General features: G+C 46.0%; 1 protein-coding gene across 1 annotated transcript in view; it reads left to right on the plus strand.

Annotated features, from left to right (window-relative positions):
- RSPRY1 (ring finger and SPRY domain containing 1) overlaps positions 1-20,877 on the plus strand; it is a 1,045,708-nt gene that overhangs the window by 630,015 nt on the left and 394,816 nt on the right. The window contains exon 10 of the mRNA XM_069653445.1: positions 7,155-7,298. Within this exon, the coding sequence (XP_069509546.1) occupies positions 7,155-7,298 (144 nt within the window). The remainder of the gene's footprint in view (positions 1-7,154; positions 7,299-20,877) is intronic.

Consider the following 20,877-nt stretch of genomic DNA (forward strand, 5'->3'; position numbering starts at 1 on the left):
TACATACTTTTTATAATTGAGGTTGCAGAGCCTTTCCCAGTGTTCTGCACACTGCTGCTGTAGTTTAAGTACTAGCTCCGTGTCCACACTGCCATTTTCTAATGTTCTTTCTAGTTCATCTTCTATTCTTTGTAGGGCAGCCAGAACCCCACCTTGCAGGCCCTTTGACTTAGCTATGGCTACCCCCCGCATCACCACCTTAAAAGCTTCCCATAGTGTACCCGCCGAGTCAACACTACCAATATTCGTTTCAAAATAGTTAATGATCTCATCTCTCATCTCTTATGACCTCTCGAAAGACCGGATCTTTGAGTGCCTCCGCTCGGAGGCGCCATGTCGGGATCCGCGCCCTCGGGGGGCAGTATTGCCACCCGAGGACCAGGGGCGAGTGATCTGAGAGGACCCTCGCCTTATATTCTATTTGAGTGCTCTCTGCCATTACATCCGGCGTGGCAAAGACATAATCCAATCTCGTGTGTAGCTGCTGCGGGGCTGAGTAGTGTGAATATTGCCTACCATTAGGATGTCTTGTTCTCCACACATCTACCAAGCCAAAATCATCTTGTAACACCTGCAATGCTTTGGCTGCTGGGGTGGGCCTGTCAATCCTGCTATCAGATCTGTCCACCTTGGGGTTCATTACACAATTGAAACCCCCGCCCCAAATAACCGTGTTTCCCACACACATACTAAGGTTGGTGCACAGAGTTCTGAAGTATGCCGCCGTGTTTTGGTCGGGGGCGTACGTATTTACGATGCATACCTCTTTATTCTCCACCAGCCCTCTCAATATAACCGTCCTCACATCAGTTTCCGCCACTTCCTGTAGTAGCTGAAACGGGACGTGCGGCGCCACCCAGACAAGCACTCCCCTAGCGTAAGCAGAGTACAACAAACCCACCACAATCCCTTTCCATTTTTTCCCAACTAGCTCCAGCTTCTCCCACGTCAGATGCATCTCCTGTAACAGTGCAATATCTATCTTTTGCCTTTTCAAATACAGCATGACCTTATTCCTCTTCATATAACTGTTAAGTCCCCTGACATTCCACGTTAATATCTTGAGATCTCCCATAGCGCATTGATATCTTCCTCCCCCATTTCCATCCGAACCCTCCCAGTCATGCTATGCAGATAAAACCCTTCAGCTCTTCCATGTAGGCTCATGTTTGAACTTAAACTCCCCATAACTATGTACATCCCAAACCTCCCACCTGCCTTCCCTCCCCCGACCCCTCCCTTTGCCAACAACGCCCCCCCCCCCCCACTGTTGCCCAGCTCCATCCCTGGATCTCAGGCACCCCCACATCTAGCCCTGTCCAGCATAAGCTTATGCTCAGGGCTCAGTAGGGTGAAGTCGCCCTAATGGCCACTTAACTATTAGTATTTTGGGGGTGGGTTGCTTCCATCCTGTTGCTCCTATTTTCAAATTTATTACGCATTGTGTTAACCCTATGCAGCTTCCAATTACAATTTGCCCACTATATTCCAGTCCATGCCGAGCACAAGGCCCGAATGCTACCCAGTGTTCAACCAGTCTCGCTTCCCGGTATAATCCGGTACCCCCTCCCACTTACCCCCTCAATGTCCGTGGCACCAGTTCTTCAGTCGTCCTGTTCCTGCCGGTCACAGTCCACTTCTTGTTCTGGGCAGCCTTGCAGATCCAGCCATGTTACCACCTCCTCGAGAGTGTAAAAAAAAGCGCTCTGCTCTTACGTAGCACCTTCATCTTTGCCGGGTACAGAAGCATGTACTTGATGCCTGCTGCTCGCAGCCTCCTTTTGACGGCCACGTAGCTGTATCTCTGTCTCTGCACCAGCATCGTGTAATCTGGGTATGCTGTAATGTTGGCGGATGCTTTCTGTATTGTTCCACCTTTACGAAAATATTCCAGGATCTTCTCCCTGTCTCTATAGTTCAAGATCCTCGCTATGATGGGTCTCGGCGGAGTCCAAGGTCGTGGTTTCCTCATTGAGGCGCGGTGCGCCCGCTCCACCGTGAATCCCTGCGAAAGGTTGTCTTTATACTTTATTTCCTTTCATGCCGCTTGCAACATTTCAATTCTGCTCCAGCCACACGCACCCGAGTTTCTCTTCCTTTTTGCAAGAAACTCACTGGTGCCGGCAAGCCGTCTTCCTTGAGTTGCTTGGGTCTAGGTCAAGGTCTCACCACTTGCACCTTCGCCACCTTGGGACCGGCACAAGTCCCAAGGGAACCTGAAATTTCTTGAACACGGCCAGCAGCCTGCAGTCGAGTACCTCACTCCGGCTCCTTGGAGACACAGCTCTCTAGCCACGCTGCACCCTCTCTGACATTCTGGGTCGGCGTCTCGGCACTCTGTTCTTCTCCACAGGTTCTCACGGTTTTCCTCACTGCCTCAGTCTGCTGCTTGGCTCGCGCGCTCCACACTGCATCTCCAGCTCGCTCTCTTGTTTGTTCAAAACCAGACCTTTTACAGTTGAATGAAGAGTCAAGTGGAGTCAGGTGTATGTGGTCAGTTTTAAATGCCAGACCCTGCTTGACTCTATTAGTGGTACAAACTAATGGTGGTTGGTAGCAGTCTTCTCTCTGTTTCTCAAAGTGTTTCTCATAGGTAATTCTTGCTGCTCTCGGTCACCTCTTCTTCGTCCCAGTACATGTTGGTGGTAATGGGGAGGGTGGAGATAGGAAATACCCTAAACAGAATGAGGGAGTTTGAGCTTGTCTCATCCTCTTGTCACTACTAGGTGTGGGGACGTGTTGGGGCCTATTAAGGTGAGTGAGTGATGTTAGACCCCTTTGTTTATTAGAGGGGATAACTGGTAGGAAATGGTGGGTTTCCCACCATATCTTCTGGGTTTTGAGAAAGGAGAGACTGTGTTAGGGTCAAGAGTTGTGAAAGGGTTTGTTCTCCCTAGCCGCCAAGGTTATTTTATCTTCCCTTTTTCGGGAGGCAAGATCATGGTGGTAGGACAGAAATTAGGTAGCAATATCCCATGAACAACGAGGGTGGGTAGGTTGAGAAACGGGGGGGTGGATACCATGTCTCGCCTTCGGACGCCCTCTCTGCACTCCCCGAGGACTCCTTGCCCGGGTAATCCTCCCTCGTAGGTCTGCCCCCAAGGCCACCTGAGCAATGGATCCCGGGGGCTACTTGTGAGAACGCCCTGAGGTTTCTCGCAATGCCCTCTCTCTATATCGTCAAAATTGAGCTAAAGGTCAGGTGTGGCATAGTCCTATGCCCACAGGGATGTGGTATTGTGTGGCTGGGCTATGACTGCGCCTGATGTGGGTATAAGGGTGATTGCTTCCTAAATGTTCACAATGGTTTTTTGTTTTTTTTGCCAGCGGCTTTGTCCCTGTGGCATGGACATTCAATAGGTATGAAGAGCAGGGAATTATTGACTTTGAGTATGATAGTCATTATTCTGAGTAACTTTACATTTCCCCTTGTCTTGACGTAGCTGTGGTTATAGTAGATGTACGTGAGTTGATGATATAAGGCATTGTTGGAATAAAATAAACATGGCTTGTTAGTAAGTTAGGTTTCAAGTAACTAAAAGAGAGCTTAAGCAGAGGATGAATGCTGTTCGAGACTAGTTCACATTCTCAACCTCAGAACTAAATAGGCAAATCTCAACCTGGAATTTCTTATTAATTAGAACTTCTGGTATTGCCAAATTCTTGTAGAAATATACTTTATTAAAGATCTTGCTACTTTAAAAATGACAGCCATTTGATGCTGTAACATACTATCTTTTGATTTGATCCAATATATATATATATATATCAATTTTCTCAATACATGGTACTTTTAGTTTAAAGACATACCGTGATAAATGCACTATTCCAAAATTGGAGGTTCTAGATGTAGTTTTCAGATATTCATTAGTGTTCCTTTTTGTTAATTCTCATCTTTGACAGCATCACGGTTATTCTGCACTGTGAATAATAAGTCAACAAATACGTATTCCTTGCTGAGTGGCATACGTTATACTTGTTATCAAGTCGATATATATTAGGTATGATTTAAAAAGTTATTATACTTTGTTTTGGGTCCTTAGCTGTGCTGCTCCTCTGTTGCTTTGTGATGCTGTGAACTACAACTCCCAAGAAGACTAGCAGTGAGGGCAGGGGTTGTGCAGGGTTTTATAGAGGCTTTTCCCCAGGTGGATGTCTTTATCCCCAGGAGGGGAGTCCCTCCCTATGAGGTCCTCCTGTATATCACCATCCCTAGGGGACTATTGGCTAGCAGCCTCACCTCCCTAGCTTCATAGGAAAGGGCTCCCACCTGGGAGAGAAGTGACGAAGCCTGCTGAATCGTCACTGTACCCAAATTGTATTGGCTAATAGTGACTAGAGCTTTGCAATGCGATGAAGATGGCTTATAAAAGCTCAATCTTCATCTGGCAGTAAAACCATGCAAAAGATGCATTCCAATTCAAAGGGTACATCTTAGTTTGGGGGATCCCTGCCCTAGGTCGGAAATGTATAGTTCAGGCCCACCCTGTAGTAAAAGTCTGGCTGCGCCCATTTAGGCTTGATTAACCTTCTTGGAGGCCAGCTGAGTTCTCGGGATTGAGAGAACCTCTGCAGCAAATGCATTATATATTTTTTTTATTCATACAACTCACTTGGAAAGCAATGCATTTTTGACACAGAAATGCTTACTGAATTTACCATTCCAAACGTTCACTACAAGATTAGATTGTACACTGTATTCAGAGATGACTGGTGCTTTAAAAGGAGGATGTTGTCCACATATTCTTTTCATGCATTGCAGAAATATTTGTATTGGTGAGCTCGACTAACAGTGCGTGTGCAATGCTCTCTTTACTGAAAGGGGGGGATCGCTGCTAGGAGCACCACTGACCCCGGGGCCATTTCAACACGAATTGAGTCAGGTCACTGAGGGAACTCTTTGTACAATCATTACCTTCTCATCTAATTTTTCGTCAAATATAAAATCCCCTCACAATGCTAAAAGTTTCTTCTCAGACTCGTCTCGTTTGTCTACTTTAGTACTCCCTCATCTTATTCTACTCTACTCCCCAATCCAAACCTTTTTTTCTTTCTCACTCACTTTACCTGTTTTCTCCCCTTTTTTGTCTGGCCTTCTCTCAGTTCCACTGCACTTGTCTGGCATCACTCCAGATGCTCTAGAACAGAGCCAGACATTTTGTCTCAAACCATCATTTTTTTGCTTACCTTTACCCTCTATTTCTCACGCTCTCTCTATGTCCTAGATATAGTGCATCTTGTGGGCCACAAGGTCTGTTAATTGACAGAAGAGCAAAAGGGTAATTCTGGAGACTGTTAATTACCATAAGCTATGCAGACTGAGTGCCATCTCAAACCTCCCTCTAACATGGTAAGATGATAGGCTGAGTGTCAAACAAAACAAATGTGGAGACTAGTAGTGCATATGGTGGTACAGCTAATGGGGCAACGTCGCAGTTGACTATAGAATCCGCCTCTGCAGAGCTCTTATTTGTATTGAATGGTGTCCCCTCCATGTTCTATATGAATGTCATCCTCATCCACTAGCATGGGATACATGAAGCATGCAGCCAATAACTCATTGACATTGGTGTCCTTGGAGATAGTAAATCTTCACATGAGAAAATGGTCAGCCACGAGGTGCTGCAGCTTTGTGGAAGCGCTGCAAACAACCCTGGAAGTGGTCCTGCAATACATTAATCTCATTAAAATGGTTTGGTGGCTTTATCAGACAGTGACGCCAAAACAAAGTCCGGATCAACCAAAGTTTCTGTACAGTTGGCTAAGGAGTCTTTATAGCTTTCTTTATCTGTCAATGGTGATCACCAAACAGCCGCGAAGGGTCATTTCTTGAGGCATGCAAAGTGGACAGCTGTCCAGGGCGCAGGTACTTTGTGGGTGTAGGATCAGCTATTCCCAGTCAGTGCTCAGACTTTTCTTTTTAATGGGCTATACTCCTGATTGAATGCGAAGTAAAAAAAAAAAAAAAAAAACTGAACATAGAAAGAAACACAGGGTGGCTGAGCCTGCCAAATATGTTTTTATGAAGACTTTTTTGACAGAGAATATTAAATGGGGAGCAATTACTAGTAGAGTACTGTCGACAATTGTGAATGGGTAATTGGCAGTTGCTATTGTTAGCGGGATATCCCTACAGAAGCAAATAACTTGTGTGAATAGAAATGGTAGGGGTGCATAACAAACTTCATGCAGTGTCAAGAATAACTGCAGGTAGGTGGCCTTATGCATTTTATTTCCCTGTGACTTTAAGACGCTACATTACTGTTATAAAACCTAAAGATTTGTTCAGGCTCCCATTAACACACATCTGTACTAAAGTAGAGATTGGAAGTTGAGTGTTAAAGTTCCTAAATTGTAGACTACGCTCCACTCTCCGCTTCACCACTTAACCCGAATGTGATCCTGGACATTCATTCAATCTCATTTTGCCTTAGCCACCAACATTGGGACTTCCTAGAAGTGATGCAATTCAATGTGCCCTATTAAAAAAAAAAGCCTCTCATGATTTTACTAGACTATAGTAGCCAACAACTGAGTTGTGGATAGTCAAAATGTGTCCTGTGATGCAACAAATTAAATGTGTGGGTCACTCTGAGAATCTTGTTTACGGGTGGTATTGCTGATCGAGGAGTTTGAAAAAAAAAGTTACTTTTCCATTGAAGTACTTCAATTACAAGTTAATAATATTAATACGTTTTTCAAGTCCTGCACATCAACTTACTGTCAAATGGTGTGTATGAAACATCCCGATATTTCCAAAAATAGCAAAATAATTTCTCCCAGCTTTAACTCCCTTAAAAATATCTTTAATCCAAATTGTGCTGTTTCTGTGGTATCAACTTGAAGGCATCATCTCGGGCTGCTCAATTATGAGCATGTTTTCATTCTCATCAAATCTTCAATGGATTGGACCTACCTTTCCCACCAACGTTGAAGACCCCTGCCTACCGCTCCCCAATTTACATAGCTCCCTTTTGGACCTAGGCTAAAATGCCACTAGCCTGGGCCTTTTTGTGTTCCTGATCTTGTTGGATGTTTCCTGTCTGAGAAATACAAATATTTATGGTTGTTGATTTTCTCATTCTAAAGCATATCAACATCGACTTGCAGGAAACCGACCTGAAACGAAACATATTCTGTGTTTGATTTTACAGGCCCGATGTGATGCATCTTCGTTTGAGAGTGTTCGGTGTACGTTTTGTGTTGATTCTGGAATCTGGTACTATGAAGTAACAGTCATTACCTCTGGAGTAATGCAAATTGGTTGGGCGACCAAAGACAGCAAGTTTCTTAATCATGTAAGTGCATATTTTGTAAAATGTTATTAGGACCCTAAATAAAAATAAATATATGTATTTATTGTGTTTTAACAAGCTAACTTTGTAGGTAATCTGCAGAGCTGTTGGAAAACGTGAAACAAATCATGCCTGTTTCAGCCCTCGGTTTTCCAAGAGTTGCTACTAGAAGGAAGGTTGCAATTAGTATAGCAATGAATGTGTGTAGCTTGTTAAAATTGTTATAAAGTTTGCAAGGCATTCTCAAAATCTGAAAGAATGTGTGCTATATCCTTTAGTGTAGCTGTTTCATGGATACTGCCCCCTCTAAATAAGGAGACTCCATTGGGACACTGATGTATGTTGTGACCTATGTACAACTGTCCTATTATATACTGCTTTCCAGTGACATTGCCTCGGAATGCTTTGTAAAAAAAGTGCAACAATGAAGTGCTACTGCACATGTCATACGTTCCCGTGTGCCCACCCACTCCCTCTCTGCCTCCCCACCATAGCAATAGATTTGCTCTAATAAGAACTACAGTGCATTCTGCGAGGCTCCTTTCTGAGCAGGAGGCACTCTAACTCTCTCATAGCTGTTTTTCGGCCATGTCTAGTATAACAGTGGGAACCTCCGGCTTTTCTACATTGGTTCAGAGCGAGTCTTTATCTGAATCTCTTTAATAAGTGAATTCTCACCAATCTATACCGGGAAGTACTGTTCTAAAGGGTCGGGATTGAAACCCCTACGGCTGCTTTTTTTCTTTCTTTTCAGGTGATGAACCTTCTGCTAAAGATTTTGAGTGGCCTTTTTTTATATTTATTCCTGCTCTGATGCGGCTCCTTCAATACTTGTTTGGGCTCTCCCTATTGATGGGGAACAGGAATAGCAGGAAAGGTTAAGAGCTCCACCATCCACCACAACTGACGGAGTGTTATTTTCAGACTGAAACTGATTCTGATGAAATCTTTGCCTCACAAGCTGCCTATCGTGACTTTTGGTGATTTTTTAGGAACTCCGCCTGCTCCTCTTTCTTGCTTTCGTAAATGTTCCCTGGAGCGTTCCACTTCCCAGATAGGTACAGTTCTGTGCATATTCTTCAGTCATGGTGGTGACTGCCACTGAATACTCAGCAGTATGTCTCTAGAGAATTTCCAGAGCTATGTTTATGGGCATGCATCAGACCCTAAAGGGCAATTAGTGTACTTTCACTTAGTGAGGTTTGTGCTGAATAATCAGACCAGTGGTGGTGCTTACTTCGTTAAATATTTACAGTGTATTCAACTTTCACACATAATTGCTACCTATATATAGGATGCCTAAATAAAACCTTGCTATCTTCATCCATCCCATTCTGCACTGGGGAATCTCTAGCAAGCATTGATGTGCTGCTAAGGTGTGAGATCCACTTCATATGCAGGCCTGGTAGCGTGCATGCCTCATGCTGGCCTCCGATGTGCTGACTGAGGTGCAGCACTTGATAGATTACATGATAGCATCACTTGCATCATCTACCACTTTCCCTCTGTGCACATTTACAAGAAGTTACCAGTTGTCATAACAGCACTTGGCTGTAAAAACCCGACGAGCACCAATAACATTAATCTCCATTAAGGCTCTGCTGTTTCTCTTCAAAGGCGTAGTATAATGCAGCAGAGAGAAACAGTTTCTCTAGCCATGTACATTATATGCATTCACGATCTGTTGCATTGCAGTTATCTACAGCAAGATAAATACACCAAGAAATGTGTCTATTATAGAGCCCTTCTGACAAGAATGGGACATGGTTCTCTTGAAAATTCAGCAATGTCTTTATTCTGCTTCAATAAGAAGTGGGCTGGTGATTGAAAAAGCACAATCTGTGGCAAAATGATACAGCAGACACATGGCATTGGAAAATACACATGCCCTGAAATGAAAAACTGCCACAAAACACAAAAGTGTGCTGAAAATGTCACTCTCTACACAGAGGTGTTCTTGTTTGAGGAACAGAATTCCACCTTTCTAAGTCCCATAGTTAGTCATATGTACTCCAACCTCTTCATTGAGGCATATCAACTGAAAGCATTTCCATTTGAGATAAAGAGAAACTATTTTTCCAGGAGGTTTAACACAACTTCGCTAAGATCATAACGGCCTAGCTTGCTGGAATAACAAGACATTTGTGAGACCTGATGCCTGGACCCTTTAAAAAGTGCCAAAATGATTTTGATAGTGTCTACTGTGCAAGCAGAATCATGGGATAAGGATGCACACTTCCCTGAAAAGGAAAGCAACTTGCAAGGCTAGGAAGAGTGTATCTGGTACAATTTATATCTTGTGTTTTCCTGGTTAAACAAAATACCCTGTAGGTTCATCTTAATGATGACACAGATTTCTTTTTTTACATTTTTTTAATTCATTTATTTATAAGATTTACACAAAGATAAACAAGCAAATCAATTAATACAATTAAAACAAAGCAATTAAATACACGCAGAATATAATATACAAATAACCATCAAAGATGACACAGATTTCTTTGTGGAGACTATTAGTACTGCAACAACTAGATTCTAACCCCCGCCCCCCAACCTGATTTGGGTTAGGCGTGCCTTCACATTGTTGACCGTGAAGCCCAGACAATGTAGAGGATGTAGGCTTGTGTTTCGGCCCATGCTGCATTGAGTGGATGTGTTCTACTAGATCAACCACATTTAGCACACAATATGCAGTTAATCTCTATTTCATGTCAACTATGTACAATGTTCAATAACCCTAGATACATCGTAAACCCCTCATATTAGGTCTCAAATGTACCAACTATTGTACATATCCCATAAGTGTAAAACACTAACTTATTAAACAATTAAAAATAATGCATCACTACTCCCAAATGGCAAAGTGTATGAACACACAGACTTTTTTTTTATTAAACTCTAAAAACTTCTCCAGGATAGTGTTCTTAATCTTTTACAAACTCCCATAACATGTTTCTGTTACTTTTGGTATAGAACATTCTTCAGGGGGATTGAATAATTCAGTCTCTCCACCAATGGATCTTGTTGAATTACTTGTGCATAATACCACGGATACGATGCCCTGTGAGAAAAGTTACTAAAACCACAAGAGGCTCTACTTTGAAATTCAACATGGTTATCAATAGAATGCAAATTACCTCACATACGCGTCACGTGTACAATGTTTGCACTGTATTTGTACGAGGTATTGCTGAGAGGGATGTCCGTCCTGGGAGAGAAACAAGCCCACATATGTCTCATGACGATAATAGTAGAATACTACACTGCATTCTGAGTATTACACACAGCCCTTTGCAAAGAACCAAAAACTCATACCTGCCTGAACACATAAAAGTACATGGCTGAAAAAAATGCTCCCAACAAATCGGCATATCCTGCGGTAATGCTCCTTTCACAGCATCATTCGGAAATCTTTAATTTTGCCAATAGAGCTCATCACCACTTTCTTGTGGTTAGTTACGTCAGGACGCACCTTGCAAAGATGTCTGAAAAATAAAACCGAACCCATGTTATCAGGATAAAATCCCTGATAAGTATTGTACAGCTTGTGTATTTGTCAAAAATTGCTGCAGTAATACGCACGCAGCACGTCTACTGGCTGCTCTGCCACTCCTAAATCTGAGGCTGAACAACTGCTTTTGATAATGTATACTATAGACCCCCCCCCAGTATATATCTTGACGGGTCGTAACCTGCATGTCCTTATTACACAAGAACAGGAGATGGTACGTCTATGACCATCTGACCCGCTCCTAAATCAGAGGCTAAACACCTAGTTTCAATAATATACACCATACGTCCCCTAGTATATGTCTACTTCAAGGGTCCTACCCTGCATGTCATTACACAAGAACAGTAGACAGTACTGACCCCCATTCGTCTGTGATCATGAGCCCACACGTGATTCTGTAAGCAAGCTGAGGGTTCTCTAGAAAAAGAACGCTTACCTCCTATGTCTCCACACAACTCTTCACTCGACCTGTTGCGCGCGAGAAATTAAACCAATTCATTTTTTTTCCTCTCCCTAAGTACTCTGCCCATCAATCCCTCCGATCACGTGTCTGCATAGTCACCCATTACTCAAAGAACATGTCCCTATGTTTATTGCTTACCATGGCGGCTATATTGGAAAAGATTCAGGCATATTCAAACAGTTTTAAAGTGCTAGAGTGGTTGTAAATGGTTACTTGAAGGTCACAATTCAACCAGTAAAAACACAATCATGTGAACCAGACTCCATAGGTGTGGAAACTGAGTAATTACAGAAATGAACCTCAGTCAGGGCTACCAATTTGTTTCCTCTTTAAGCCCCATAACCTGGTTTTGAGTAAAGAATTAAATCAGTCCTTGCTCCCAGTGTATAAGTATTTCAAGAGGCCGTGGGCCCCGAACTTGAAATAATAGTCCACTGAAAGTTATTTGCTGTATGCTCTATAGTCAAACATTGGGTACCATCAGGGCCTTTACGTTTCTCGTCCGTATGCAACTACGATGTTCAGTTACTCTGGTTTTTACCTTCTGGGTAGTCATCCCTATGTTTTTTTTTTCTTCAGGAACATTTAATGTGATACATTGCCATTTTTTAGTTACAATTGGTAAGAGATCGTTGTTGCTGTACACAAGGCCAATGCCCAGATTAGTGATATGTTTGGGGAGCAAACATACACTACAACTCCCACAAGGAGTATGCCTGGTGATTCTATGTAAGTCCCAGATTTCAGATTTATTGCAAGACACTGTGCTGGACTTAATTGGGCCTGTGTGCAAAATATCCGTCTTAACCACTGCATCCCTAATATTCCTTTTTTTAAAAGCAAATCCTGGGGGTTGTACTGTCAAGGGTCTTTTCTGGAGCAAATGGCAGTGCTTTTTGATCAAAATTAAAAAAAAAAACGGAATGAGGGTGGGAGTACGTGGATACACACACCTAGCGATCATCATTGTTTGTAGGTGTTTGAGGTTCCAATAATGTCTCGCTTGGGATATTCATTGCATATTTCCTAGCCTCCCGAATGCGTCTAGGATGTTTTTGTGAGAAGCGCCATACACGTACATCCCTTCCCCTTTCCTCCATCCTTATGGGTGTCTCCAAGCATGGCAGCAAAAAATATGAGCGTCCCCTTTAAATTTAGTATAGGGTGCAGCCCCTGGCATTGGCATGGCCACTAGGCCCTGCATTCCGGCGCCTCACCTCAGTCCCTTTTTCCGCTTGGATGAGAACAGACCCGATAGCTTGTGTAGGCTTCCTTTTTTGAGCTTCGTGCGATTCCCAGTGCTTATTTTTTTCCAGTCTCACCTCCCTTCGATGCCTCACCTAGCCCCCGGCACATGCCGTTCATGGGAGGCTTCTCCAGGTGCACCTCTGGCGACCGTTCATTCCCAGGGTTGGACCCCCACACACTTTGCTTGGAGTGCTTGGCACCTGACCACTGTTGGGACGCATGCGCAGCGTGCAGCACCCTTGCTCTGTGTTCTCTCAAGTACACTCTTTCCTGCTGGAGGGAGCTTTTCAACGCTTTGCTGCCTGGACATCTGAAAGACTTTGTCTCCAAAGCATTGCGGCACGACAAGGTTGGCCACCTTCAACAAAGAACTTCAGCATAGCGATTCGTTCCCGGGGTGGCCACCTGGGAGTGGCCCTTCGGGCTCTTCTACTTTCGGTAGGTCCAAGGCTGTGAAGGCTACCGGTGCACGTGCCGAGAGGCTCGGGGTCCCTACTGGGTCTGCCTCTGAGGGGCTACCTAGTTCTGGCACCAGGGTGCAAGTGGCCTGTGGACTCTAGCTCAATAGAGGGCAGAGGCGGCTTCTCCGAGCTAATCGACTGCCGAGTGGAGGGCCTTCCAGAACCCTCTCAGAGTACGTGGGTCAGCTATAGAGGACAAGTAATTCGACGGAGGGTATCGCACATCCCGGAGCACAATCCGAGGTCCCTGAGGCACGGTGTGAGCCATCCCGTTTTGAGGCCCCAGGCATTCTCCAACTTCTGGCGCTGGACCCCAAAATGGCAGCCAAGCACGTGGCGCCGCCTTCCAGACTAGACTCTGCTCAAGAGGACCGGATCCTGTGCAATCTCCAGCAAGAGGCTCCTTCTTACCCCAGGACGTCCTCCAAGACTGCGGAAGAACCAGCAAGGCTGGATTTCGGCCCTGCTGCCTCCGTTACAATCTTTGGAGTGGGCCGCACAGTGTGTCAGCAGCCCATTCGCTGCTGGTGCTAGGCAAGCCTAGGTGGCTTTGTCACCACAGGGTTACTACTATGCCAGTCAGCTGTGGGGCTACCCTTTACAGGCCCCCCAGAGGGGTCGAGGCTACCCACAGTCTAGTCCCCCAGAGGTTCGGGAACAACAACAACAGTGATTTAGAGGGCCCTAGTCTCCGCCAGAGCCGGGCGGCCTTTGAGGATCACTATTTTGAGCTGTTCCTCATGAGATCGCAATAGATGGTGGATTACCTTAAGGATCTTATTTAGGATGTGGTGCCCCAGATGTTGCCTCCCCCACTGAGGCCTCTGCCACCAGCTGCCCTGGTCCCTGTTTCAGCAGGCGAAATTCTGCTTTTCTTCTCTCGCAGGCCCCCCCTCCTCCACTACCCCCACTGCCCGTCCAGGGTGCAAGTCCTTGCGTGATCTCCCGAGGAGATCCACGGGACACAGTTTCCCCCACGCTCAGGATGACACTGATGACTCAGAGGAATCAGCGGCCTTTGCCTCAGTCAAGGCCTTCCATCATCGGCTTCGAGGGCTGGTGGAATATTTGGGGATTCCCTCTGCCGGAACATGCTCAGCAGGAGCCGGGAGTGTTGGCCGAGGTCTTGGCTCTTAAATCAGCCAGCAGGCCTGGCATTCCTCTACAAAAAGACATCCTTTCAGTCATTCCCAACTGAATAAACGGCTTGATGGTCATTTTCAGCAGATGGAGAAAGATCTGGTGCTGCTTTTGGCGCAACCCCAGCCGCATTCGGCGGTGATGGCGGCAGCCTCCTTAGACAGGGTCCTCGTCTTCTGCAACTAGTTATCTCTCCAAGGAGGACATTTTTCCGCAGGAAGGTGTACCATAATGCTGGGCTTCACCTTTGATAGGCAAACGTGGCCGGGCTTCTGTTCAGCACTAACCAGAAGCTGTGGAGGGAAATCAGTGATTTCTTCCTGACCCAGAAAGACAGGCTGCATTCAAGGCGAGCTCTGCTGAGGCCAGGACTGTTGCATAAGCCCTTATGGAGTCTGCTGTCTCCCATACAGACACGGCCAGGAGGGGCATGCGCGTGGGGATGCAAATGTGGAGGACTGCGTGGATGCATGCCGCCAGGTTTTCGCCGACGTCCACAAGCGAATCCTTGGCATCCCCTTTGATGGTTCGGATCTGTTCCACTTGTTGACAACTGACAAGCTGATTAAGAAGACCTCTACTCAAACTGCTAAATTCTTGGCTGTCTTGACTAAACTGGGGCCATAAGCCTTCGCCCAGAGCCAGGGCAGGTCTGATCACAAGCCTCTTCATTTGGTGGATTTTTGGGCTTCCAGGAGAGGTCATCCAATACACACTGACACAAGCAGCAATGCACCACAAGGGGCTTTTTCCATTCCCCCTTCACCGCCCTGGGCTCTGATGCACGGTGAGAAAGCAATGAAGTTTCAGTCTGGGGCCACGGCTCGCATGTTGGGGGTCATCTGACTCTACATCGAGGCATGGAAGTGCATGTTCTCCAGCATGGGATCGGGCATGGATTCACATGAATAATCTGCAACATCAGCATGGAAACTGCATTTTACTCTATAACCAATCACTCTCCTTTGGGTCACACTGCCCCCATCCAATGACAGTCATTTCCCTAAATTCCACTCCTGGTGGACATCTTCAGATTTTTACTGCATGTTTCAGTGTTTGGAGTCTTGTCTTCTTGCTCGTTTAGCATTTTTGATATTTTGATGCAATATATACTATTTTTTGGGACAGTTTTCTTCCATCATTCGACTGTAGGTTGACTACCGGCAGCGGAGATCCGTTGTCGACAAAGAAATATCATTGTAGGTATTGTTTTCGAAGTTTTTGAGAGGCCCAGGCTTGGGTCTTCTTCGCGCCTTCCACCATGTCCGAGGAGAAGAGGAGTCGCTTCGAGATATGCATGAAATGTGGACTGAGAAATGTATATGTCGATCGGCATGACAAGCATTTGTATTCCCTGCATTTGGACCACGATGAGGAAGGATGTGAAGTTTGCCGTGGTTTTTTGAGGAAGACGAAAAAGGACCATTACAGCAGGTTAGCAGGGTGGCTTAAGTTAGGTAAGGCCGCAGACGCTGCCTCTGGACGTGGTCATCTCTCATCCAGGACCGACCTTTCACATGTGGGAACTCCCTCTGAAAAGAGGTTGAGGTCCTTTGAGGATGTCCCATTCCCGAGGGTCTAAAGGAAGGCCAAGCTACACTCTACAGATCCCTCTGTGTTCGCTGCGGCCGCGGGTCCCAGTTCCGGAAGGACACGATGACACCATGTACATCCACAGCGTTCCTGCCAGTGAGGTACTTAACCCCTCAAAACTTTGTTTACCATCTTCAGACAAGCCTGCAAAGTAGAGGTCCTCGGGTGGCTCCTCATCACCCGTCGATACCATCGGCAACCAAGGTAAACGACTCTGCGACAACCGCTTCATCGCCCAGGGCGTCCACTTGGTTGATGACCACAACCTCGACGGTAATCCCTCTCAACGACTTGGTGGGCAACCCTGTCAGCGACTCAGTCGATGATCATCATGACTTTGTTGAAAGGGGGCCTAGCCACGAAGGTGGTCTCTACGATCACGACAGGAACCCCACAAGTGGCTTTGCCACCACGGCGTAAGGGTTCTGTGGTAGCACAACCGACGACATCCGCTAACGCCCCTGTGAAGGTGGTGGTTCCCATCATCATCCCACTCCCGAAGGAGTCGGGGGGGGGGGGGGGTGGGTTGGACAGGGAGTGACGAACGCCCGCGGAGCTCCCTCTCACCCTACCTCCCAGGCAGGGGAGAATGTCCCCAACAAGGCAAAGGATGCATCGAGGGAGCCTGTGCACATCTACACAAGCTCCAACGATGACAACTTGCCCAAGTGCTACTCCTCGGACTACAAGGGGGGCCGTGAGAAAGTGTCCATAGAGGGGTCTCCATAGGATGAACCCGGATCACCATATAGCCCAAGGAGGCACTTTAGCCCGGCGTCCAGGGACATGTCGTTGGACATCCTTAGGACACTGCACATGCTGGTATCAGTGATGCAGCAAAGGGTGCCTGCTGCACCTGTGCCGGGCCGGAGACCCGCAAGGCCACCCACCAAGAGCTTGTCCAGGCCAAAGCGTAGGTCAACGAACCCGGCTGACACGAGGCGTCAACCGACATCTCTACGACCACCTCTGCATCTGGCCTTTACCCCTGTAGGGGACTAAACCGGCACAAAAGCACATATACAGATACTACGGTGACTCATAGCGATGAGTCCGATAGCTTCCCGACTCAAGATGAGGAGGCTCCCACTGCACTTGGCCGTTTCTTGGGACCAGGAAATGGGTTCACAGTCAACTATCCATTCCATCTTCTCTTCACCTGGACCTACACTGGTGGCTCCTCCACAACAATGTGGCACGGGGAGCACCATTTGCTCCCCCAGAGCCCTCAGGTGGTGACCACGGGCTCGTCCCACCAGGGCTGGGGGCGACCTTGGAGGCGTATTACATTCACGACTTGTGATCCAGGGAGGAGGCCAGCTCCCACGTCAATCTGATGGAGCACAGGACAGTGGGCTTGGCACTCCAGGCTTTTCTTCCCCTAATAAATGGTAGGTGTTAGGAAAGAATTCCCTTAGGTCCAATGTTCCCTCATTTATGTACCCCCCAAACTTTATGCTTTTGTTTGGTTAGCCTAACCTGACTCTTTCCAGTGGAGCACAGCCTCCAGCTGCACTCCTCCTGGGCTTTCGCTCATTTGTTATGGGGAAACTGACACGTCCTTCAAGCTGTCAGTACTGGGAAACTGTTTCCCTTAGTCTTTGACTATGTTGCCATTTCTTGGTAACCTTTTATCTGTGCCAAGTACTCTGAGAAACCTGAAGGTGTCTCACCCACTAGTCCCCGGGGATATGTAATCCAGGTGGCCAGGACATGGCCATCTGTTTTGGATCCAGTTCCTAGGGGTGGACCAGTGCGGGAGGATCACCTGGGTGAGGGGTCTTTGGGGAGTGGTAGTGAGACACTGGATGGTGAGAGGCGGTATCCCCTTCCTTGTAACACCTTTACCCCATCCTACCAGGTAGGATATTTAGCAACTCAGTTTCCCCCCAGCCCTTTTCCAGCACAAACACTTTCTCACAGACAGCCCGCTACAAGCGAAAACGGGCTAACGCCCAAACCGTATACCCGACATGTCCCGATACAATGGTCAGGCAATTACTGACCATTACAAACACCTGACTTCCATTAAACTTCCCCACTCGGAGCAAGGCAAATCACATGAGGAAGCAGCAGTTCCAAGATGGCAGTTTAATACATAGCGAAAGATGGTAAAACAGAAGGGGATCGCAAGGATGGAAATTGCCTTGACCTCTTTGACAAACTGTTACGTTTTTTTTTTTTCTCTCGAAGGTTCCTGAAAGTAAGGAAGCTAGGCTGAAGAATCCTGCATTATATATATTTATTAATAAGATACAGTTTTGTACAAACGTATAAAACTTGACACATATTTAAACCAATAAATTATAAAAAAAATACGAAAAATATAAGATGTACAGAAAAAAACATTATATACTTAATATGCACATCAAATGAAATCAATTCATTAATTAAAACAACTGGATAAACATATGTTCCGGCCAAGAAAACACACTTGAACACAATTCAGATTTACATAATCACATTCTATAGATTTAAACAACCATTAACTAAAGAAGAGAAAATCTCTGAGCACCGGGGGCCACCATAGTACTTATTTTCATGCAAGTAGAGGCCTCACGCCACACCTGGAAAAGTGCTAAATGCAGTTTGGAGTTAAGAGTATTAACACACTGATTACAGGAATCTGCTTGCTCTATGAACTCTGGGTTATGGACAAACTCGCCTAGATATTTAATACAATTTATTCTCATAATGGGGCATAATGTTAGGACATGACTAGCAGTTTCCGGCTCAGTAGAGAGTTCACATATTCTACAATACCTTTCTGCTACAACTAAACCCATTCCCGGACCTCTAGCTGCCAGAACAGGCAGATGATTGAAGCGTAAGAGTAGAATAAAGCGCCTCAATTGGTCCGACGGGCACGGATTTAAGTAGGGCTGCGCCTTCATAAAGGTGTAAAGAACATGTGTAATAAAGTTGTAGCTTTTCAAGCTTTCAAGATGGATAAAGTTACTCTGCCAGCCTCACAGATTCAAGCGTCTGTGCATGCTGGTAAACAGACGCTCAATTTCCCTGCCCCATTCGGGAGACCAGCTAATTTCTTCAATCAAGGCATTCATCTGTGTTTCCAGTGCTTTCTGTCTGCCAGCCACTAAGTCCTCCTTTATGGTCAAGAGAAGCCTGTTTGTAGGATTGTTATTAAGCCGAATATAAAATCCCACCTGCTTTCTCAGAACTCTGGCCCTGAGAGAGGTGATTCCAAGTTCCAGCCTAATTATGGCCATAGGGATGCATTGGGGGAGGCCTAGGATTTTCCTCCAGAACTTACCCTCCACAAGTTGTAGCCATCCTAGATTCATATTGATAAGGGGGTCAAGACCATACGTGACCATGGGAACCAAGCATTGGACGTACAATTGGCGTGCTGCCTAAATTGAAAAACCACTCTGTTCGCGCGTGAACTTATATATTAGTGCTGTAAATTGGGCAGCTTTGGTTCTGCGCACCTGGATGCATGTGGAATAATTTCCTTTATGGTCAAATTCTACACCTGGTATTTGTACGTGAAAGTATATTTCATTTCATTCGGTCCCACCATCATGCGAGGCCTGGCCACTCTTCCAGCAGAATATAATAGGAGGTTTGTTTTACTGTGGTTAATGACAAGTTCGTTGGCCTCAGCATAGCGCCAGAACTGCTCCGCGGATCTTAGGATCCCACTAAAAGTGTGGTCTAGGATAACTAAGTCATCCGCGTACGCCAGTATAGGGCAATGGCCGGAGCCTATCTTTGGGGGACAGTTATTAATCCCCTGCAAACAATCAGGCGCGTCAGATACAAACGGATTATAGAGTGTGGGGGCCGTCACGCACCCCTGCTTCACCCCTCTCAACAGGGGATGGGTTTAGTCACAGCACCTTGATTGTCAAGCCGCACTTGTGTAGTATTGTTCATATTTAGGAGTTCCAGGTAGTACAACAGGGATTCAGGGCAGTCCATTTTCCTCAGTTTGTTCCACAAAAGGGTACGGTTTACCGAATCAAAGTCCGCCCTGAAATAAAAATAGAGTGCATATAACGGAGGGTTAGCACGAACCAGGGCTTTCGACCTCAATGCATATATAACAAACAAATTATGAGAGGTGGAATATCCAGCTCTAAAGCCACTTCGGAATTTATCTAATACACCCGCACCTTCGGCCCATTTCTGCAGTTCTTTAAGTATAAGAGCAGCAAACAATTTACCGGCGCAATCCATCATAGAGAGCAACCGATAGTTCTCGGGTTCGGATCTGTTGCCCTTTCTAAAAACTGGTATAAGGATGGCAGCCTGCCACGATGTAGGAATTTGACCCTCGGTCATTATTTTTCCAAATAGGATTTTGAGGAGGCCAGCCCAGAAAGGGTGGTTGTTTCTCAACACCACATTGGAAAGACCATTAGGCCCGGGGGCACGTGACAAATGAAATTCTTCAATTCTCCCTTGTAGCTCCTCAATAGAAACCCCAAACGGGGGGCGTAGGGGTTTTGTAAAGATGGGACTGTGGCTCTTATTACTCATTGTGAATCTTGGATCCTGCATTGTGTGTCGGAGGTACCCGGGGCTCTCCCGTGCTGATAGTCAAGGCAGAGAGAATCTCTTGCAGCCGTGGTACTGTCCTTGGCTCCTACAACAAAGCAGCACCAGTGAAGTCAGCACAGCCAGCGAGTTGGTGAGACTGATACCAAGCCGGACTGTGTTGAAGCTGAGGTTGAAAGCGGCAACATTGTATATGATACCATAGACAAAGTGGTCAGGCACTGTGTTGGTGCTCTTTCGAAAGTTTCTAAGTTATCCAACGGAAAGCTGGCAAAAGCGAAAGAGTGACAAAGAATTGTAAACCAAAGTGGTCCTGCAACAGGTTAAGCAAAATCTTGTGCACAACCGAAAGTCTTCGATGTTAATAACGTAAACGAAGTTGATGACAGAGGAGTTGGACCGAGCCCGGCGGAGGGAGATCAGCTGAGAGCTTTTGGTTAAAGCAAGTTTGTGAGAAAAGGTTAACCTGAAATCGGTCTGAGCCCGGCTGAGGGAGACTAATTGAACAGTGTGTTACAGGGGATCTGAGCCCGGCTGAGGGGGTCTGGGGTGAACCGTGACTCATGCAAGAAATTGGATGCATGAATAATCTACAAACATTGTGTAAAGAGGACCTGAGCCTGACTGAGGGGATCCGAGGCG

The sequence above is a fragment of the Ambystoma mexicanum genome, chromosome 1p, assembly GCF_040938575.1.
Source record: "Ambystoma mexicanum isolate Mex_15411 chromosome 1p, UKY_AmexF1_1, whole genome shotgun sequence".
Lineage (NCBI taxonomy): Eukaryota > Metazoa > Chordata > Amphibia > Caudata > Ambystomatidae > Ambystoma > Ambystoma mexicanum.